At 43.2% G+C, this 23,762-nt stretch overlaps 1 protein-coding gene across 1 annotated transcript in view; it reads right to left on the reverse strand.

Annotated features, from left to right (window-relative positions):
- The window catches only part of TSLIG3B (tRNA splicing ligase complex subunit 3B), a 35,768-nt gene that overhangs the window by 10,399 nt on the left and 1,607 nt on the right, over nucleotides 1-23,762 (reverse strand). The window contains exons 2-6 of the mRNA XM_085627325.1: nucleotides 13,576-13,724; nucleotides 11,460-11,594; nucleotides 10,261-10,433; nucleotides 5,567-5,647; nucleotides 4,429-4,545 (exon numbers count right to left, since the gene is read on the reverse strand). Of these exons, the coding sequence (XP_085483451.1) occupies nucleotides 4,429-4,545; nucleotides 5,567-5,647; nucleotides 10,261-10,433; nucleotides 11,460-11,594; nucleotides 13,576-13,724 (655 nt within the window). The remainder of the gene's footprint in view (nucleotides 1-4,428; nucleotides 4,546-5,566; nucleotides 5,648-10,260; nucleotides 10,434-11,459; nucleotides 11,595-13,575; nucleotides 13,725-23,762) is intronic.

Raw genomic sequence — 23,762 nt, forward strand, 5'->3', positions numbered from 1 at the left:
GATTGCGATCTTTCAGCGCTATTGGGCCCTGCTTCCCCAGTTTTTAATCTGGTTTTAATCCTTTAGATTTTGAATATTCCCGGCACCAAGAGACTGGAGGCAATTAACTGCACTTCTGATGCCCGCCTTATCAGTTGCCTCCTTGTATCTCTCAGAAGCAGCCGCGAGACACTTCCAGGTTGACAAATACCACAGTCTTTCGCAGTCAAGCAGCCGCAGCAAATGTATTCGCTGGTCAGGCGGCGCAGGGTGATATTTTACATATCTCGCTGGTCAAGTGATGCCGCTCGGGCAGCCGTCGCGGACCGTCCTGGTTTGATAGGCATGGGGAGATTAAGTGATTTACCCAGCACCACATTTACATTCCATTGAAAGGGGCTATATTAATATAATTTATTAAGGCGCTTGAAAGTGTGCAGCCTCCTAGCACGCTCGCGGGGTGAACCACGCACCCCACCACCACCGAACCGTGACTGACACTGCCGGAGAGATGTGCTCTGGGAAACCAACTCGGAGACTGAGATTGAAGTACATCATAAAACATGCAGGGCCAGAGTTTGGCCTGGGCGAGCTGGGTCCAGGCCCAGGGCGCCAACCTTCAGAGAGGGCGTATGAAGCATTAAGGTCACCCTGTCACCTGGCTCTGGTGCTGGAAGCGCTGTTTTTAACACTCCATCAGGCTGCTTTCTTGTCCTCCCTTCTCCCTCTCACCCCAGCTGCCACACACCCCTTTAACCCTACCCCCCTCCAACAAACAACTTGACACGAGCCTGAAAAGCGAGCTAATCTCCGAGTGATTCAGGTGAGCGGTAGTGTGTGTGGGGGTGGGAGAGTTGGTTTGGAATGCGCTGAGATGTTTGCTTTCAGAGGCCAGTCACAATTCTGAAATAGACAGGTTTGGACTGACCCCTGAACACAAAAGGGGTACCCTGTTGCTCATTTTATTCACAAGTAGCAGAAAGGGTGCCACATTTCTTTCCGCCCAGGGCGCTCTCCTGGCGAAGGATGACTGACTACTTGGTACCTCATGTTCTCTTGCTAAGTGCTGGATTCTAATCAGTAGCGTAAGCGGAGGTGAGTGGATGAAATGTGGAAGAAATATGCAGCCCACAGTTAAATGAACTCTCAGAAGTCGAGAGCAAGCAGACCCCACAAGCATCATTTCACCAAGAGAACTGGGAGCCCACCTCTGACCCGTGAACAATGGTGCTGCTCTAATCGACGGTTGAAGAGGCAAACCCTTCGACCCTTTCAGCTCTGGCAGCAGGGAAGCCACGTTGGAAGTTCTCAGGTGAGAGGACGGGCAGGAAAGAAGGTTATTAAAAGTGAAGGCACAGGAATGATTTCCTTTTATGAATCTTAAAATGTCTGCTGGAGACATTGACTACCTAACCTAAGTCTGCTTTATCGAAAGACTATAAAAGGGGAGGGGCTCTTCTTTAACATTTGATTCTTGATATCTGAAAAAAAAAATCAACTTTTCTTTCAAACTAACCTTGGATGACAGACAAATGTCGTGTGTTACCAGGGAAAAACATAGATTTAACGGATTTCAACGACTGATAGAGACTTTCACCACATATTAGAATGTTTAAAGTGGAGAGGTCTGAGGTTTACATAACATTTTTGATTTTCCTGTTTTCTTGTTTTAAAAAAAATATCTAAGAGGCCCAGGTTATTCTTCCAAAGAAGGGGGATCAAAATGTTAAGTACTTTAAAGAAGGAAGGAGTCAAGAGGCCCTCACATGGACCCTCATTCTGCACCTTCTCAAATTAATCATTCTGATGGCACTGCCACCGGCTGACTCTGAAGCCTCTGCGGCACTTGAAACTGTTAAAAAAGGGAATACCTTATGTGGAACTGCCATGACAGGGGGGCCTCAGGTAAGAGATGCCGTAGGCAGTGCTTTAAATGGGAAAACTTAAGTGCAGGTACTCATCAAAATGAGCTAGAGGTGTAGTGAGGGGGCTGGGCTAGGGGCGGGGCTAAGAGCAAGACATGATGATACCTAACTTCTATATTAGTGATGGCACACACCAAAACACATGAGACGTGTTTATTTAAACAATGCAGGTTAACTCATTACACCAAATGAAAGAGAAATGCGATATGTTAACATTTCCTTTTTTTTGCAATAGTTTCACCTTCTTAATGTCATACTGTTAATTGCTGTTTGGCACAATACTTTATATTTTTGAGCACGCTAGTAGGAAGAAACTGAAAATACCCCCACGTCGAGCCCAATCTCTTATGGCACCAAGCAAATGAAGCAACTCATCATGACCCTCCCCAGAAGATATCTCTTGTCTCTTCCATCGATCTATCCTTTCATGTCCACCATTTAAACTTTACATTCTATCGTCTATTCAGTCTTTCAATCATTCAGTTTTTCACCATTACGTCTATCCACCCTTCATATCCAAACCTATCCATACACCCATCCATTCATCCATCCATCTCCAAACCTGTCAATTCATCCTTTCACAAATCCATCTCTTTATCCACCCTTTCCCTCATCCATCAATCCTTTCGCTCATCCATCCATCAACCCTTTCACTCCTTTATTCCATCCACCCTTTCACGCAATCCCTCCTTTCACTCATCCATCATCCACCCTTTCATCCATCCTCTCTACCTTTCATTCATCCATCCAATCTCACTTATATACCCATCATCCGCCCTTTTATCCAATCATTCACCCTCTTTCACCCATGCATGCCTTCACTTATCGATCCATTTATCCATCCATCCATCTATACCTCCACCCTTGCTCACTCACTCACCCTCCCTCCCTCCCTTTTACGTTATTTATGAATCTTTGTCACCAAGCAGATATGTACAAACAAAGTGCCACCCATTTTCTTTAAAATACCTCCTGGGAGTGTCTGGATTCTCACTCTCTTTCTCCCACTTTTTTCTTACAAAAACAGGCATACACAAAAACATAGCAGATACACAAAAGACTAAGGTATGATAAAAGCCATCTTTTCTCTTCACCTACCATGGCTTTTTTAATTGCCACCAGGGCCGGACTGGCCGTAGCCTGATGGCCACTGCCAGGGCACGGACATGATTCCTGTGCTTGCAGGAATGCACAGGATAGTGGGAATGTGATTGACAGCACAAGGCCTGAAAGGACCCTGCTCTGTCAAGCACAGCGTGATGGCGAGCACCCAGACATTATTCAAATGAGCCCTGCTGAATAGCTCAGCTGGGGCTCAGGTCGGGGCTGCAGAAGCGGCGCCTTGGCTGCCAGAGACACGTTCCACTCCTGCTCCCCAGCACAGGCTACGAGTCTACCTTTTCATGAGTACTAATACTCTCCACGGAAGTAGAGACGTGCCGGTACTCAGAGTGATAAATCTAAGAAGTGCCGGTACTCAATACCAATATATACTGGCCCATTTAAAGCACTGGCCGTAGGAATAAATTCAACACAGTTGCAGCAACAACATATCATATCGCCAATGAGATTACTATGGCGAGCTTAAAATTATATGCCTCATAAACTGTTCCTAATCAAACAAAGACTGCCGAAGGACTTTCCCCAAAGTTAATTTCGATCCAGTCTTAGGAATCAGATTTGTAATTTAAGTCTCTAAGAGCGGATGGAAAAGGGGATAGATAAACTAACCTATTCTGTTTGTGCATATCAACCCTAGACGCACCAACTGGAATTATACCGAAACAGAAAAAGGGCCCACTGTCTATCACAGAGTCTGGACAAGGGCCCTCATCGCACCCCCAACGGGCCCCAAAGACAGGAGCGGGCTGGATTGGACCGGTCAAAGTCAGCGGCCCAATAGGGGGTCGCATCATTTGAATTTTCACGGGTTTCCAGCGACGGCAACTATTGGTTGTCTGGGGGCAACGGGGTTGCCTTGCCACTCAACAGGGGCAGAAGTACAGGTTAAACAAGCATTAAAAATGCAATAGGTCTCGCCTTTTATTAAGTTAAAGCCATTTGCTTTGCTATACAATACCATTAGCAAAGCCAATGGCTTTAACTTAATTAAAGGCGAGACCTATTGCAATTTCAATGCTTGTTTTTATGATGCCTTTATTCACCTGAATACTTGAAAGTCAATGACGTTTTGGTGATCCCACAGTAACACTGTCAGCCTACATGCCATCATCATTGTAGTCCGGGGTTAACAAAAAGCATATTTGTGGAGTGCATCTTCACCCCCTGGAGTATCTAGGAACTGAATAACACACATTAATTGTTACTTTATCAACCTCTGAAAAACTGAGTGCGAACCATGAGGACAAACACTGATCGCTGAGGTGTATGCATTAGCACACTGAGCCAACAGAGCCGCCACAGGGAACCAAGACTCGGGGATGCAACTTCGGGCAGGGGTGAGCTTTGAGCACTACTTGCTGGAGGTAAATGAACAGAGTGGTTCCACCCTTCTCAGACCTACCGTTGCTCGGTCAGACCACCCGAAGGACTGCACTGTGACATCCAACCTCTTCACCAGCATTCTGCGACGACATTCATACTCACTCGAAAGGACAGAGTTGATTTTTTCAAGCTTTTCCTGCAGGACAATATGAAAAAATTTCAAACATGTTCAAATGACCCTAATGTTGTGTTCTCTATAACAGACCAGCCCTTGGAGCTAAGTCAGCTTGACCTCCTTAGTAAACTGCAACAAAAGGTCCTTTTAAAAATTACTACCTCCAAACGGATTCCAAGTTTTTGGGAGGGGCCGGCAACTGCTATTTGCTCCTGGATTGCTTCACATGTCAAAAAGCCCTTTCATGCAAGTGAAAATCAAGAAAATGGCACCCACTTCATTCCGTAGGTGGGTGCATACATGATGAAGCAAGCACGAGACCAGGGGACAAAATGGCTGCCATTTGTGGGTCCTTTATTGGGTCTCTGGAACTAAGCTATACCTGGTTGATGAACCCTAACTAGGGCACAACCGCTCCTGGGTTGCTCGCGTTTTTGGGTCCAGGGAGGACCTTTCCTGGCTGTTCAGGCTGGATTGTTCCCATTGGAGCAGGATCAAACCTGATTTGTATATGGCTAGGTCCAAACTGAGGTAGCATGGTGTCCAAATTACAATGGACTGGGATGCGGCACAAGTGATTACCAGTGGCTGAGATTAATTCCATTCATCACTTTTTTGTATACTTAAATAGGAGAATAGGTTGTGAAAGAGTTTAGGGTTAATGCACACTGTTGGCATATTTCTTTTAATGAAAAGGACATGGACTGGAGGAGCAGCCATAGGATACCTGAAAATCAATTAGACTGTGTGTGAAGTCTCTTGCCAAGGTCATCCAACAGCATGAAATATGTAGCAAATTCAGCATGAGTGACTAATGGCCTGACTCACAGAAACCCAGCGACGCCATGCCCCCCGAAAAGGAGTCTTTCCTTTAACAGGCAGCAGAAAATCAAATGTACCTTGAGAGTCTCTCAAGGTACATGGGTTTTATGGGTGAAATTATTGAATAAGTTAGAGTAAGAATTAACATCATACTCCTGCACCATTGTACTGGAGTGGCAAAATGCAGCACGCTGGGTATCTTAGTAGAAGGCTTTCTTACCGTCTGTTCTTCATTTAACTCTCCTTTAAACAATGGCGTTCCTATATGGTTCTTTTTGACTTTGGCAAGGATGTCTTTTATCTGAAACAAAAAAGAAATCGCTTAAAATACTGGCACAAATCAGGGCGCTAGGAACCACAGTCCTTGCTATGGGGCAATAAGCAAATTAATAGCATGCGCAAGTTACACATTCCCAGGGGAGACACAGAAGTGGTCAGTAGGTGCATTTATGCCACTGTGCAATCATCAATCACATGCAACCTTTCAAAATTTAGCTAGATTTAATGCAACGTCAGACAACCCCCTAAATGAAGCAAGCATCCTATTCAGTGCTCGTATCCAGGCAAATTTGCAACTAAATGTGTTACCACCATGCTGCTTACTTTGCAACTTGGGTGGGTTTGCACTTGTAAGAAAATGGGTTAATAGTTTGGGAGGATGCAAGACCCTTCCAAGCAGTAAGCACAAACTCTTGCCTGGTCCAACACACAAGTTGGAATAAAATAAAACCGGACTCAATTCCCAGTAACTAAAACTGAGCAGACAGGTTTAGCTTAAGGAAAAGTGTATTATAAGCGGTACTAAAAACAGAACTCGAAAAATGCACTCGCTATGTCGAGACAGATTTTATCAGGTTGAGAGATCTTTTGCGCCTACTCGTCCGTTCTGGCAAATTAACCTAAGCTGGAAGGAAAAGGTGTTTTCTGTTTATTCAGAAAGTGAATGAGCAATGAAGACTCCTTAAAATCTTGTTTTTATCTTGACTAATTTACTTTCTGTTCAAGGACAAAGGACAAAATTCCGTTTTTCTTTTTATTAATTGTTTCCTATCTTATCATGGTGATTTTTGTCAAGTGAGCTGTCTGACAATCATTGTAAAACAAAAGGCTGTAAGAAGTCAGTTTTTTGTCTAACACACAATGCTTAAACTGCTTGTAAATGAACAGTACAAGTATTTCAAAATATATCAGAAATTCCGAAATAACTTTTTTTGTAGATCAGAAGTGTGATGGAAAAAAAGATTTAAGTAGGAGCAAAACAAATCAGAACACTTTACTTGGTGACGTGCAAATGACAAAAATTTGCAGACACTCGATTTCCAAACAGTGTACACTATATAGTTTGATCAGTAAAACCACATGTCAGTGGCAAATGTTGGACAATTCAATGGAAAATCTGCCGATTGTAAATAAGTGTGCTACTACGTCACGCTTCAAGTATTTATTAAAAGTAATCGTTTTTAAACATGATTTGAGAAACATTCCTGCCCCCATCCTGATGCTAATGTGGAATATGAACTAAGAGGCAAGTCAGCAGTCATGTGCATCCTATATGTGGCTACATTTGTATTATATATGGAGAAAACGTTTAGTCTATTAAATCAAACAAAAGTGTTTTTTGTACAGCAGATATGCTGAACATGCTTATTTGAAGGTGCTTTCATATGTGATAAAGAAGAAAATGGTGGCTCAATGAACTAAAATATTTGCCCAAGATCACATAATTTGAAACCAGTTTATTGGTTAAGAGCATTATAATTAGGTAGAGTAGATTATTTAAGTCACTAGACCTGCATGCCTAGTAAAAAATTAATGATTTTGAGAGGCCTGCAAAAAGTTTTAAAGAAGTGAAAGCACAATAATAAATATCTTAAAACAAATTTCTAAAAATCAAGAAAAGTGCAATAAGAAACATGACACAAAAATGATCATCCATTCAGGGCAACCGGATATATGATTTTTTAAAAAGTTTTAGGATAGAAAGTCACAAAGAAAAGTAAAGTGCCAGTCCGAAGTTATTGTTCTCAATTGACTAGGCCCGATGGAATGGAAATCTGTTACACCAAGCAGGACGCCCCAACCAAAGTTTTGACCTTCTGGCTTAGGGCCTAGTTACGGCTTCTAGCAGAGAGGTGGTGCGGCAGTGCCATCCTCCACGCCACCGAAGGTCTCTGCTTCCCACCCGATTACGACCAATTTTGTGGTCTGGCGGGCCGGCCACATGGTGGTCCCTCTGCGGTCCATCTTTCAAAGGCAGTGGTGGCTTTGAAAGAGGCCCCCGAAATGGGAACGCCACATGTTGTGCCCCCCTGCATACATTCCCAAGCTGAGGGGGCACAGGAGGCCCTGCAGGGCCCCCTTTGTTTTAGCACCGCCTGCCTTATCATGGAGGAAAGATCACCTTTCCACCACCCGCATACTGCATAGCCCCTGACCCCACTGCCACTGCCAGTGAATGGCGGTTCCCTGACAGAGCTGGCGGTCCAATTACGGTCCGACTGCCCAAGTCGTAATAGGACAGTCGGCCTGCGGTGCAGCACCATAACAGGACTGGCGGTCCTCGGACCGCCAGACTCATAATTAGGCCCTTTGTCTTTTTTTATGGAAGTGGAAATCTTCCAATGGGGCAAGGATGAAGGCTGTATCCAACGATGCCCGCCCAAAGTCCAATGTTTTGGAGTAACTCCTCTTGGTAATTTAGAAGGCTCTCAGTACCTCGGGAACAGCACTTACAGTCCAGAATCTACTCCAGCAGAGGCCACCATCACAGTCCAGGTCCATTTGCAACTGGTCCCTCTATGAAAAGGTCTCTTGCAATGTTTTATGTCCCTGTTGCCACATGGGAGATCAGCGGACAGAACCTTGGAGTTTGCTTTTCAGTCCTGGGTGCAAGTGGGAGAAGGTCCAGCCCTACAGTTCTCCACATTGGCAGCAGGTCAAGTCCTCTTCTGTTCTTCGGCAGCTCCTGATGAGTTCTGGTGAGCTGGGGTGAGGTGCCACTTTTCTAGAAATCACTCGAATATAGGCAGGAGTTACTCCTGGACACTCCCTGACCAATGAGGAAATATTCCCCAAGGGCAAACATACCGCTTTTTCAGCACGGAGGAAATTACCTCCGTCAGCTAAAGGGTACTCTGCTTGCCAAATTTAAAGTTGTCAGCTGGCCCAGGGGACAAATCTGTACATTAAAAGTAGCTACCCTCAATACAGATCCTTTTAATGCACAGATAGTTTAGTGTACTTCTGCCATCGGTTTTGACAGATATATAGCAAACTTTTCAAAACTTTTTTTTCAGACTCAAAAAACAAAATATACGACCCCAAGACCCTGTCCGGCTAAAACTCTAAGTCAGGTCTTTATGTTTCCATACAGCCCTGGACCTTGTAGTATACCCCAGTACTGTGTACCAGAAATATAGGAAAATATTCAGGTCTTGACTTATACTATAGGTTCAAGCTTGGTTTCAGACTGCATTTCCTAGAATCCCATGCTTACTGCTTTGTCCCCAACCTTTTAGGCCAAGAACGGGCGGATGCATCTTCACACCTACAACTTGCAAGCCCTAGTTTGAGCACAGCTCAGGGATGCCACGATTATGGAGTTGTTTTAAAGCCTTCGACTGCTTCAATCCAGCACTGTTCATCGATGGAGTGTTGCTGTTTCGTTCCAGAGATGTCTGTGCTGTATAAATTCCCCGTTTCCTAAACGTTTCTTGACTAACATGGTCTTTCAGTGCAACCTGGTTTCCTAAGCCTGCATTGTTTAGCAGATGTCTTTGCTCTTGAAGCAGCCCTGTCTAACTGGTTCTACTGGTTTCCAGAGCTGGCGCTGTTCAGCAGTGCTACCTTATCTCTTGAACTCCAACTACTGTTGGTAGTGATTCCTTTCACAGTCCTCAGTTTCTTTTCCATGTTTCCCAAGTTCCCAGCGCGTGGCCTTCAAATTCTTCTGCTTTAGTGTACAGCTTTCTAGTTTGACCGATTTGCTTCTTTTCTGCCAAACGATACATACGTTTACATTCTTTTCTTTTGCACACAAGGCCGCTCTAGCTCCTTGGCCATTGTGCTCGGTTTAAGCTCCCCATCTGTGCATTTAAAGCTTTGCATGTTTCTGTGTTTTTGCCAGGATTCGTGGGCACCGCTGGAAAGATAGGCGGTGCTTCGAGTCCACTGTGAATACTAACTTTATGTTACCCTTTATAACATCACCAACATGATCCGCTTCACAGACCCAGCAGCTGTCTGTGGTGAACTCACTGAGCTTCAGTCTTAATGTATGGCACTCCAGATTGGTTATCACACATCCCTTTCAGTATCAATGTTAAATGTATTCAGCAATTTTGAATGCTAAATTGCCCCTCAAGTGCCTTTGGCTTCCTTGGGTGCCTTGTGCAGGGCTTCCTCATGGAGTCCCTCTTCTGCAAGGACACCCTGCGTGCTGATGTGCAGCTGTGGTATCAACATTCTTTTTCTCGTCTTCCTTGTTGCAACCCTATGACTCCTCATTGGCAGCATTTCCCTGTACAGACCAGTGTCCACTTCCAAATTCCTTACAGCCTATCCACGAACATAATGCTCTGCTCCAAGCAATCCAGACAGCTCTCAACAAAGTGGTATCATAGTTACAAATAAATTATTCTTTCCACACACCTCCCCTCCATTCAGAAACTGCTCATGTGCAGAAAGAAAATGATTTATAGTAAGAATGGAGAACATGTTTAGTGTGAGAGAGACAAAGATGGTGTTTGGGTGCCATTGTTCATTCTCCAATTTCAGAGATTCTTTAAAGGAGCTAAGATCAGGACAGAACTTCCTAAGCCAACTGCTTTAATACTCCAAGTTATTTTACCCCACTGTGTTCTCTAAAGTGAGGTGAGCACAACAACTATACACGCACTGTCAAACACCTCATACCTTTGCATCTACTTTCGTGAGTATAGACTGGGCATCATCGGAAGCCTCTTTCGGCAGACCCAGGATGTCAGAGATGGCCTGGACTTCCACGAGTGCTGCATTACTTTTGGGTGTTTCTTTTGGCTGCTTGTTCTTGGCGATCCGCAGCGCCTGCAGTTCAGTGCTTAGAAATACTAAGAGGGGGAAATGTGATCGACGATTAATGTTCAGTGGGTAGAAAAGATGTAATAATAAGCCGGGCAAGCACACAGCCAGCCTGCAACCTCACATTGTTCTACAAACTCATGCCTTTGGCCACAACACCTTCCATACCTAGATAATGGTGCTCTGAATTTCTTAATTCATCCACATATTAGTGATCAAGAACAGATTGCACATGCTGCTTTACAGTATTTGTTTCATTAAATCATCTTTTCAAATTCTTTAAGTATCACCAAACAATGGTGAACCAGCACCTAAATAATCCATTATAATAATGTTATAAAACTACATTTGCTTTTAAATACGCAATGAGAGGCAAATAATAAACAAGGAATTTTCAGGTACCCCACACAACGAATTTATGAACATCAGGTATACTTTAGTACCCTAAAACATCTCCCATCTACTACTGCAGCTTTAAAGGGAACCAGTGTGGGTCTCACTGCAACTCACTCTGAATTGCATCACCCATTAGAATAACCAGTGGTATTCAAGAGTTGAAACCAAATCTACCATACTTCCATCTTTTGTGGCCTCAAGTTCTTGTGGGGACTTGTTCGGATGCCGAAAGCAGCAAGGTGCAGTGCTTCGAGGAATGGGGGGGGGGCTTAAGATATGACTCTTCGGCTCACAGGGTCTTGTTAATGCTGCATTGATACTGATGATTGGGGGGTTATTCTGGTATTGGCGCTACGAAAAACAGAATCAGATTGTGCTGCATAGCGTTTTTTACTCCTTAACAGAGACTGCCATTTTCACAAACTACGGAGAAAAGTGATAATTCTTGGTAACACTATCATTTAACAGGGAATCATATATTTACATCTCAGAGATCTGGATACATTAAATGAGCTGCATTTAGCAAAACATTTTCCTTTTTGCTGCTTAAAGTAATGGCTAACCGGGAACAATAAATTGCTGGAGAACATTTGTCGTGCTGGTAAACGGAGGTGCTAAAAACAAACCCATGAAAGGAAAGGAGGCAACAAATGACTTACACAGAAGTTTTAGACAATCTTCGCCCTTGGTCAATCTGTCCTTGAGGTCGCCAGACACAAGGACAGAGTACGGACAAGACATTTCCTTCAGGAAGCCGCTGATCTCCAGCTGAAGGCTCTCAATGTCATCTCCATCTGAAAGAAAGAAAAAGGAACATCTCACACTCTAATAACATCAGCCTGGGGGAGTTCAGTCCCCAGCACAAGCACCAGAGAAGCTGCGGCAATGGAAAAGAGGGACGCAAACGCTGAAGCCGTGGGGCTGATGGACATCATTCTAGCATACTCATCGTTGGTGCCTCCAATGAAGGCAAAAATGCTACGGCTACACAAAGGATATTATATCTGAATTGTTAAATTCTATTGACATTTGTGACACCAACGCTGAACTCTAAAGAGAATATGTAGCAAATATCTACCAAAGCCTAAAACGTTTGAGCATTTGAATTATTAAATCCGACTGACTGAACAATCATTCCTTTTTCGTCCTGTGACTTCATTCTTTCAATTGATTTTATATGGCAGTCTGGTAATGGTGTTGGATGGACATGTTGACTATCATGAATTGGACGGAAGATATTCTTCAATGATTCAAGCTCTTAGGATGGAGCTGGGGTGTACCGCTTGCGATGATTGAGGCACATCTGGAGTCATCAATTCTTAGACGGAAGTAGCGGGCGCCTCTGTTTTTCATTTATCTGCCCTGATCATGGCAACATTACCCCAAAACACATGCAAATCAGCTGAAGTATATTGGTCCTTTTTGGGTCCTCGTTCTACTCCCATCTGATGTTACATGGAGGCAAGGATACAAATATTGTAAATTGTTTTTCCAGAGGAGCTGTGATAAAGACTTATCCCAGATTGTGTGTTAGAGGCCTTCCGGGGCCACATGGGTATTGTATGTTATGTTTCCACTACTAATATTCTGGGGTGAATTTGCTTTAAACTGTCAAGCGTTTTCACCCCCCCCCCGCCCCCTCCAAAAAAGGCGGTATCTGAAATGTTGTGTTCACATACATCAGACTCTGCCGTTCTTTTATCGGACATGAGATCCCTGGGGTATCAGTCCCTTTGGAAGGTTCCACCATTTACGCACTGTATATGTTCTACATTGCATTGTATTTTATTGGCTCTTTGTTTTACATCTACACATTGCACTTTGGTTCAAGGGTCTTTACCGAATGAAACAATAAAACGACAACTTTGTAAGCAATCCAAAGAGAGAATCTGAACAGCTCCTTCATGAAAAGGTATCAGCTAGTATCACACTCTTCAATCTGAAAACCTGCATTCCAATTGGAAACAAGATAAATGGTCATACTAAAATTTAAAAAAACAAGTCACGCTGTCAACAATGTCATTTATAAGTCATACTTTGCACAGTGTAAATGAGATGCAAACTGTTACCAAAACGTTCACGTTTTCATTTCTGAGGAGCTGTACACTGTCACACAACATTACCATTGGAAAATTAAATATGGCCAGAAACCCCTAAGGGTTAAAACACTAAAAGTGGCAAAGAGGTTGGGTTAGAGAAGCCATAGGGAGAGTTCTGTTCTCAAATTGCGTAAGTGACGCAAAGGAGTCATCAGCTGGTGCAAGTAACACTTATCTCCCCAAGCGGCTAGCAACAAACGAGGAACAAGGGCTTCAAGAATATGACGGGGCCACAGAAAATGAGTGTTCGGGACTTGATGAAGTATCTCTTGAGCACCAGTTGCACTAGTTTTTATCCTGTCTACGAAGACATTCCGTTGGCACAGGGCAAAGAAGTTCATGCTACGATTACATAATTCAAGGAATGATATGTGCTTCTCGTGGTTGGCGGGACGATATCTACAGCAGTTACTAAAAGGGGTTATTAGTTTAGCTGCTTCTTAGTTCCTATATCACAGCCTAGAGTTGTGTCAGAATGCACTGAGTCAACGTGAGAATGGAGAAATGCAAAACACAAAATAAAATAAAAAGAGTGAACCTGGCACATCAACGGCATACTTTGGGAGTTCCTCAGACAGTAACAAAAAGCAACTAATCCACCCCAACCTCAGTCCAGCTTATGGTAGGCTGGTAAATACTCAAGACAGGACTAAAAGATGAGGAATATTGAGAATACCTGCTATAGCACTGATGCTTTCTTCCAGGTCGCACAACAACTTTATTTGAGAGGACAGCCAGCTGCATGCCTTTGAAAACTCAGGCGACGAGAGACCGCTTTCCACCGCCTTCTTCAATGCCTCTTCCTCTAGTAAAGTGCCTTCATACCTGGAGTGCAACATCAACAAGTATTACAAAATATGAGATCAAAAAGTATAGATGGCTTAATTTGATCTTAGAAGCAATAAATATAATCATGGGTAGGGGGAATTAAATGTCAAAAACGGTTGCCTACAGGAAAGAAAGCACAAGACAAACTAAGATATGCAATTCTAGAGTTGGAAGAGAAACAGGTGCCCAAGAAGCAGTGGTCTCATCAAAGAAACTGTGCAGCCTATTTATAGTTCAGAATGCATGGACTAAAAAATTACTAATAGCATCTTTGTACACTTAATTTCATTGATGCAGCTTCATCTGGAGCTAGGGGGAGAGCATAGCCTGTTGCAGGGATTCTGCAGAGTCACAGAACTAGGCTTGGGATCATAGAACCTTAGTAGGCAGGAACAGAGTCATCCTACCACCGGAGTGCCCATGAGCCGAGCCAACTAGCTATAGTGTCTCACTTGCCCTCCTCCTCACTCACAGAGGAACAAGTGGTTAGACACCCCAGAACACAACACTCCCAACCCTCTCAGGAATCACGGTTGCAGGACACACCCTTTCGCTCTCACACTCGTATTAGTCCACAATAAGATCCGACGGAGACACGAGAAAAGTTTAAAATGTTTATTTTAACTATTGTGCTCTAGTATGCAGTAAACGTGCCACAATAAGTAAGAAAATGCCTAACACAAATACTGTCAGCATAGTAAGTAATCCATAAACCATAAAAGGAGCTGTCTTTGTATAAGACAGGGTAGTTTAACCCCCTTCTACAGAAGCAACATTTTTATATATCAGAAGATCTCTGGGTGTTGGCAGCTGACCCCGTACCTTAGCATACACAGATGAAAGTTCTACATCTCAGGTGATGTCGCGATCTCGTCCCTGGAAAGATCCCTCTCCAAGTGTGTCTTTGTTATCTATCTGTGCATACCTATATGATAAAAGTACATGGTCCCAAACAACAGCTTCATCTGCGTGTTTTGTCTAGGTGCTAGGGCCTGACCAGAACACAATTACAAGGGGCATTGTTGTTTGTCCTTGTCTACGGTGTTCCGACTAAATCCCAGGAAAAAACAAAACGCAAACACAACAGCAGGTTCTGTGTGAATGGACAGTTTGGCACAAAGCAAAATAAGTTTGTATAGAAACATGCGCAAAGCAGAGGGCAGTCTGCAACGTGCTCATTCTAACACAGGCAAAATAACAATGGGCCTGCACAGGACATGTGACAAGCTAGAAGATTAAAATAGATAAGGAACCCCTAGATCAGACCTACCAGGTTGTTTGGCAGAGGTATCCAGGGTAGGGTGTAATATGTAGGGTAGGGAGTTCCTATACCGAACAGTGATAGAGTGTGATGACCAGGTCAGTCAAGTCCTGAGGAGACAGCAGGGAGCGCACTCTTAGGAGCAAGAGCCCTCCCACACCCAGAAGGGTGTCATGCTTCTTCATCAGGCGAGCTCCACGTCGGGCCGGTGCTGCAATGCAAGAAGAGCACCCACAAGGAGGCCCTTTACAGGACATCTTATTGGTACACTGTTTTCTAATGTGTGAAGCCTGGGTGTGGGGCTGATCAGTGTAGATTGGTGTAAATTATTTTTTTTTCAGCTACGAATACTAGGAAAGTGCACATAAAAATAGTTCAGAAGCTGCTCTAAAAAAGTTTTAATGGGCGAGACCCCTAGCTTTTGTTAAAAACGTGTGTGCTATCATCAGTAATGATAGCTGGTGGGTCAACAGGTTTCTGGCCCTGATCAGACCACTAGGGATCTGGTGGCAATTCTTCAGAACCAGTGAATCCTAATCTATAGGAGTGGCTGGAATCTGTAAGTACTCAATGATCCGATTTCCAATCACCAAGCAAAAGCGTACATACATAAAAATACCTTTCAAACTGTAAAAACCGACCCTATTGTGCGCGGTTGGGCTTCCTCGAGTAGGAGCAAAGCGACACGCTAATTATGCATGGGAGACCGCAACTAAGGTGCGCAGGACGACCTATCCGGGCGCAGCTCCCGGAGAAGGTATCCAGGGTAGGCCCAGGACAGCTGGAACCATATCAAATTTGCAGGATAGCCATATAATAAAAATCTATATACAATTAGTCAAAATGGGAAAAAGTAACGATATAGTCCGTGGGCACGCTGAAACTCCTGCATGCATTTGGACCATGAACTCAGAGAGGAGAAGTATGGCAGTGCCCTACAGACAGACCAGGGGTCTAAACAGAATCAAGTTAATAACTACTTTCCAGCAGAGATGTGGTTTAAAATAAGTGGTTAGAAGTAACATATGAAGATTTTTGTTAACAGAAAGTGAGGTGCTGAGCAGCCTTCCATCAAGAGTGCAAGCAGCAAAGGTAGTCTTGGAATTCAGAGCAGTTGACACTGAGCTCATTATGAGTCTCAAGGAAATCTCATTTCGTCCACAAATAGGACTTTGCGCTTGAATCGTGATTTAAAGATTCGCAAACGTTACCATAACTGTGGTTTATACCCACACAATTTTCACCTAATTAATTTGCACTGGGCAAAAATGCAACATTTTCAGTCTGAGCACCATGGAACAGGGGAAAACTTGCAGTATTACCCATTGTGTGGTGCAGAGCTCTGAATGTGGTATTACTGTCCACGAGGTATTAGTACTTACTGACAGTAGTTGTAACGCGGCAAAAGACCGTGGGATCTTAAATAAAGCCCATAGCTTGAAAGCAAGAAGAAGAAGAGACTAAGATCAGTTGTGATAGCAAACGAGTGAGAAAAAAAAAACAGAAGTATTGCTGAATTTTTCTGTCATCGCCATCACAAACTCTTAATGGCTTCAAACTAAACCTGTGTTTTCCTGTCTGGCATTGTATATATTACATAATTAAATTATAAACAATATACTTATTCAAAGGGGACTTTCGGCAGCCCTTTTTCATTTATTGGTCTGTAGCGTAAGCGGCTAAAGGCCACATCCCGCTCATCTAGCGGGTCTTCTCTGCCGCGCTCCATTATCCCGTAGCGAGTGAGGAGGAACAACGATTTATTTGCTCCCATTTTGAAGACATTGGTATGGATCAGGGGCAACTATTTTAACCCATTAAGATACCCTTTCACATTTTTTCAAAGATATCTTAATTAATAGTTTATTATTTTGTGTACTTTTTAGGAAGGAAAACCTGTTGCTGTCCTTTTGGAATCTTTTGAGGATCCATAAACTGCTCTGTATTCGGAGCGGCAGCCCCACATTTAAACAATAGGTAAGACTGCAATTTTGAATGGCTATTTGATCATTGCCATTCAGTTTCTTTTAGATACACTTAATGATACATGCATTTTCAGAGGAAGGATCCTATAAACAGGACCAGTTACATTGTCCCCGTGGACACCTTTTGGCTCCACAAGTTACACTGCCTGCATATGACCACATTCTGGCCAGAAGGGAGATGAGGCATGATTTTTATAACTTTAAATTGATTCATTAACAGAGACATCCATTCCCTTGTAGGGGCCTCATCTTACCCAGCACATTGCTGTGCTCCCTGATCCAGGATTCAAACTGGGCTGTAAAAATTATTTTCCGGTGAGGCATGATTCAGTCACAACACTTAAACAAAGCATTGTCATACAACAACACACTTGGTCTTACACGATTTATCTTTTATCATACAGGATGCACGTTTTTGGTCCTGAGGAAGACCCATTTTTGATGTTTTTAATATACATGACTAGGAAGGGTCGAAACGTCAATGATATATATGGTGTGCCCCACATCTACACTGAACATGGCAAAAAAGCACCTACAATTAGCAAACCTAGCCATTGTTATATAGTTTTTTATTTTTACCTAAATGGGCACAACATTGATGTAATTGGTTTAGGTCAATGAATGTGTTGTCTTTGCTGTGTTGTTTAAAACACTTGATTACACTGCACGGACACTTCACCTTTTTTGCCACCATTCGAAGCAGCTTTGCTCGACTTTTTTCTGTAACTTCGATATATGAATGAAATATACGAAGGAAACTCAGACTCGTGTGCTGGTAATCATTTATTGATATGTCAAAAGAAAAAGAAAGCATAAACTGTTGAAGAAATATTCCTTTCCCAACAGATCCCATTGTAACTATGTACTGTTGTATACCCAGATTCTGAGGGACACGTGATTACCCCATTCTAATCAATGCATTGTGCCATTGTAGACAGAAAACTGCCTTACACAAAGCAACCTTAGGCCTGCTCTTACAGGAACAGTCCAGCCTGAACTGCCAAGCCAGGACCCTTACAGATGGGAACACAAGAAACCCCAGGCCAGTTGCGACCTACTTAAGTCTCATCCGTGAGATATAGCTTGATTCCTTTGGCACAGAGAGCATGGGACCTACGTCTGGGTATAATCGCCCCATCTAGGGCGTCTACTGCAAAAACAACTAGATGATAGAAGGAACGCTTGAATTAATCTCAACCATTGGATATCACTCTGCACAGCCTTCCTGACCATTTGTCACGATTCACTCCCTGTGCTCTCGTGCCCACCACCAGGGGGGCGAATTGTGGGGCTTTCCAGTATTCGAATATGCTTCCAGACACTCCCCTGTGTGCATATCCTGACTTCCAAGCATTTTGACATCATTTAGGAACTGACATCAATTGCCAATCCATGCCGGGCTCTGTGGAAGCCAGTCTGCTCATGCGGGAAACTCCATTACCTATAATCCCCTGCTCACTGCTTTGTCTCCACCCCTGCAGGCCAAGGATGGGTGGAGGAATTCAGCTCACCTGTGGCTGGCTGCTGCTAGCCTGCTCACACCTGATGCGCATGAGTACTGTGAGCTCTTTTAAGCCCCAGCTCCCTTCAGCCCAGTGTTGGTCATTGTAGCTGTTTACAGGTGAGACCGATCCTGGTTTCCAGTGCTCCCTGAGCTTTTGCTATCCTTGTTTCCAGTGTTCCCTGATCTTTAGTATTCCTTGTTCCTGAGCTGCAGCAGTTTTTCTTGTTCCTGAATTGGCACTGCCTGCCGTGCTAAGTTGACTCCTGAGCCTTAGTAATCCTTGTTCCTGAGCTGCAGTAGTTTACCTTGTCCCTGAAACAGCACTGCATGCAATGCTACCTTGACTCTTGAGCTTTAGCTCAATTCTAATTCCTGATCCGGAGTCTTAGCATTTCTTGTTCCTGAGGTGTAGCAAATTTCCCTTGTCCCTGAATTAGCACTGCCAGCAGTGCTACTTTGACTCCTGAGCTTTATCTCAATTCTAGGTCCTGCTCCTGAGCCGTAGCATTCATTGTTCCTGAGCTACAGCTGGTCCCCTTGTTCCTGAACTAGCACTGCCTGCAGTGCTATCTTGGCTTTTGAGCTTTTGCTAAATTCTTGTCTTGCTTAAGCACTGCCTTCTATGCTACTTTGTTTTCTTGATTCCTGGACCTTCACTATTCTAGTATACCCGTGTAGCCTTCCCTTCTGTATATCCTTTTCCAGGCCCTGCCTTCCTTCCCATTTCCTTGGTTCCAGTTCCTAGTTTGCTGTCTTTCTATTCTGCTGCCTTGCTTCTGTTGCCTTGTATGTTTGTCACTTGTTTTCTACCAAGTGTGCCCTGTGATTTCCTTCCTTTCTTGTTAAGCACTCCTCCTTGCTAGCTCCTTGTCGATTGTGCTTGTGTTTAGTTCTACTCCCTTGCTTTTACTGCCTTGCGTGTTCCTGTTTGATCGCCAGGATCCATGGGCACAGCTGACTACCTAGGTGGTGTTTCTTGTTCACTGTGAGGATTGTCTTTGAGTTATGTTTATAAAATCACCATAGGTAACAGCAATTGTGGGTGAGAAACCTACTGAGCTTCAGTCTTACCTTGTGGAGCTCCTGAGTGCTTTACCCCACACTCCCCTTTATTGTTAATGTGGTTTCATATATACGTCTTGCACATTTGTCCTGGGTGTAGTTATTCTAAATGCTGACTTGCCTCATGAGTGCCCTTCTTTTCTGAGTCTTACCCATCTTGTTCACTTGTACAGGCTTCCCCTTAGAATCCCCTTTTCTCCTCTGACTCCCTGTGTGATCCTGGGCAGCGCTGTACTATACTTTCTGTGCACTGTACGTTTTCTATCCAGTTCCCAGTCCTTGCCCAAGTCCCTGACTGTGTTCCTGACATAGTCCTGGACAGTCCCTGACACCATTGATTTATTTTGCCCACTGTGCCATGCTCTACAGAAAAATACTTTATGCAAAACCAGTCTTGGTCCTGTTCCTGTAAGAACAGTCCACCCCGAACTGCCAGCCGAGGCCCCCCTCCAGACTGGAACACAAGCTACCCCAGACCGGTTTCGACCTACATGGCTCTCATCAGTGAGATACAGCTGGAGTCATATGGCACAGTGATCACGAGGCCCACGTCTGGGAATACCCATTCCACCTAGGGCGTCTACAGCATAATAGAGTGATGGACATTATGCTTGAATCAATCTTGGCCCCTGGCAAACGCTTTGGGACGCAATCCAGACCATTGTTTTTTGGCCTACTCTTCCATTCTAGACAGCGACCCACCTTATGCAAATTAGACTTGGTCCTGCACCAATAGGAACAGGACAACCTGAACTGCCAGGTCCCCTCCAGATGGCAACGCAAGCAACCACAGACCAGTTTCGACTTAGTTAGGTCTCATCAGTGAAATATAGCTTAAGTCCTATGGCACAGTGAGCATGGGACCACGTCTGGGCATACCCAACCCTACATAGGGTGTCTACTGCAAAAAACAACAAGGGGTTGGAAGGAGTGATTGCATTAATCTCCGCTACGAGAAATCGCTTTGGGCTGCATTCCAGGCAGACATACATTGAACTGAGACTGCAAGCCACAAGCCAAACCAAATATCTGCTGCCTCGCTCACAGCGCCAATAGGACAATGATAGTGAGGCAGTGGCAGACGAGTCCTATAATTCATTACAGACCTGCCTGTGTTGAATCCTGTCTGGAAAAGCAACCTAGCAGAGGCTAATGGGCACAGCTTAGCTCAACCGGGTCCTCCTGCCCTGCTGCAAGTGTTGCTGACTGCTACTTTATTTACAGCCGAGCTACAAACTTTTTAAATAAAACAAAAATGTATTGTGAATTGATTCACTTTACCATATTAGATTATATCACTGCACCGAATGGCCTTTAGTAGTATTAGCGTACCACACACTTTCTTCCCTCCCAATATTATTAATGATTAAAGAGGGAAGTTGTTTTAGTTGTCTTGTTTCTCCTACATAAACATCCATTTTTATAGGTAGACAACACTGTAGTATATTAATCCCCACACAAGAGAGATTTTTGCACAGTGCACATCCAGAGCTGAATTATTTCAAGTAGCCCTCAATTGTTATGATCATGGAAGGTAGGCACGGTGAAAAAAGAAATTGCCCAAACAGTTTGGTCGAACTTGGAGATCTGCCTAAAAACCAGGGTCTAGGAGTCCCACAAAAGCTTCTGACTGGCCTGGGCTTATTATGCAAGTGCATTTAAAATGGTGTTCATGTTTTTTCATAAGATGAGGCAGCAGCAGTGGAAGCACCTCGTCTTCTTAGAGGCTTGTACACCGTGCGCAGAAACAGTGCAAGCTTCCTTCCTTCAAAGGAGAGGCACAGCTAGGGCAAAAGCAGCACAAGCTTTCCCCAACACAAGACAGGTACAAAACAGACAGCAGCAGATCAAGCGTTGCTTCCTCACAGAACAGGCACAGCTCTACAGTAGCAAAGTATCTACCTCTCACAGAAAACAGCAATTGCATTCTTCCATTCCTTGCAGAACAGATACAGCACAGCAGGCAAGTACAAACATTATTTGCCCACAGAACATGCACAGTTAAGATATGGAATATAATTGAGACTCGTAGGAGATATTCAAAACAATATTGCAAACAATCGTACATTGGCCATAGGTTGTATTCAATTGAAATGTATTCTAAAAATGTATGGATCATCAAAAGATGGTAATACCACAAGGTTTTAACATCGGAAATGATCTAATATCACATTCCTGTTTCATATCATGAGAACGAACTAAGCTACATTGAAATCCACATTCGCAAGAGTTCCAAACAAAAAGGTTCCCAATTACTGAAATTAAATCAACAAGGAAGTCAATATATCTGACCCAAAGGGCCACAAACTCTACGAATTCAAAATTCATGTTTGCATGGTTGTAAAAGATGGCAGATGTCATGTCAAAAAGTATTTCAATGTCTCAAGTCCATCTTTGAGTCTAATGCTGGTATAAAGACTTTTCACGCCCATGGTTACCGGCTACAAATTTCTATTCCATGGAATGTAATGTAATGTAAATTTTGTAAGAGATCCTTCGTATCCTTGATGTAGGATGCCAAATCCAATACAAATGGTGCAAGGAAAATATATATTCCGATATCCCTCATAGTCAGTTTTGCATGACAGTAGTTTTAACGCCTTCATATTGTAATCACTAAAATTCAAAATGATGACACTGCCATCCTTATCCTCTGGTCTTACAATGATATTCAGCTCATTCTTCAAAGACTATGATGCATTTTCTTTTTATTGTCACGTTATTAACATTGGTGTATAAATCCATGCTCTCAATATCCCTACAAACAATGTCAAACATATTTCAATAGTGTTCTCTTTCAGCATTACAGGGACAATGCAGAATTTCCTGGATAGACAGCTATCTTGAATTACACCCTCATCTATGCCCATCATCAGTATCAGATCTTCAATATCAGGAACAATCTCTTCACTCAAAATGAGAAGCATTTGTGTGTCCTCTTAATCTCTATTTGAAGTGGAAGAGATATTGACTGATTCCAACACCTGGACTGTGATTCTTGGTTTCTGAGCTTTTTTTAGTCTTAAGTTCCTTGTAAATTTATAGAGATGTTCTTAATTTCAAACACATAACATTGCGTGGTTGGGGGCGAATGACAACCCCTTGTTAAGAACACTTTTCTCTTGTTCTATATTAATCCTGTCTGTTAAGTTCACCACTAAAGCATGCGTTACTTTTTATATCCCTTCACTTGGGATGTTGTTTTGACCGCTTACTATTCTTCTGGCATTCTTTGTTCCCTCTCTTTTTACCTCTTGTCCTTCTTTCGTGAGTTGAATTCTGCATTCTCTGTTCTGTGCTGTTTCTGCAAGGGGCATCATTTTTAGTTTCTCTAAAAAAGAGCACGCTCTATTGACACCATTGATGTTCTCATTACAAGGTGACTCCCTTGACTCTTTACTGGATGCATTGGACAAACTCACACTTTCAATAGATGAAACCCTATCTACAGGTTTATGGTTCTTGATAGTAAAGTCATATTTCTAGCATAAGAGTATACCCTTCCACATGTGTAATCCCTTTAATCTCTTTTTATTTTAGATTTCTTCCTGATATTTTTCTAACACCTGTTCCAAAATCTGTTTTTCTGAATTCTTTCTTCCAACTTTAAATTTGATATATTCCATTTTTCCGCCTCTATTTCCTTCTTTAGATTTCTCTCTCACCTTGTGCCTGTTCAACCACATAAGCATCAAGTTCTGAGATGACTAAGAATTATTTTCCCACTTTTCTGCTTGTATAGAGACTATGGGCCAGATGTTACAACATTACATTTTGCGAGTCTATAATAGCGAATTTTACAGATTCGCCATTATAGACTCGCAAAATGCAATGTATGTAGGAATCTGCTAATATTTAGCGATTCCTACGCATTCCTTATTTGCGACTCGCAATTTTCGAGTCGCAAATAAGGAATGCGTAGGAATCGCTAAATATTAGCAGATTCCTACATACATTGCATTTTGCGAGTCTATAATGGCGAATCTGTAAAATTCGCTATTATAGATTCGCAAAAGGAACGGCTTCCCATTCATTCCTATGGGCCAAGAGGTCCATAGGAATGAATGGGAATTGCATGCGCAATTTGTGAGTACCCAATATGTACTAGCAAATTGAGCACGCAATTCGAATGGTGCGAGGGTTCCTAAAGGACACCCTGTTGTACCCTTGAAATGTGCATGTGTGGCACACAGACATGCCCTAAGGCACATGGCACTTTGAAA

The sequence above is a fragment of the Triturus cristatus genome, chromosome 9, assembly GCF_964204655.1.
Source record: "Triturus cristatus chromosome 9, aTriCri1.1, whole genome shotgun sequence".
NCBI lineage: Eukaryota > Metazoa > Chordata > Amphibia > Caudata > Salamandridae > Triturus > Triturus cristatus.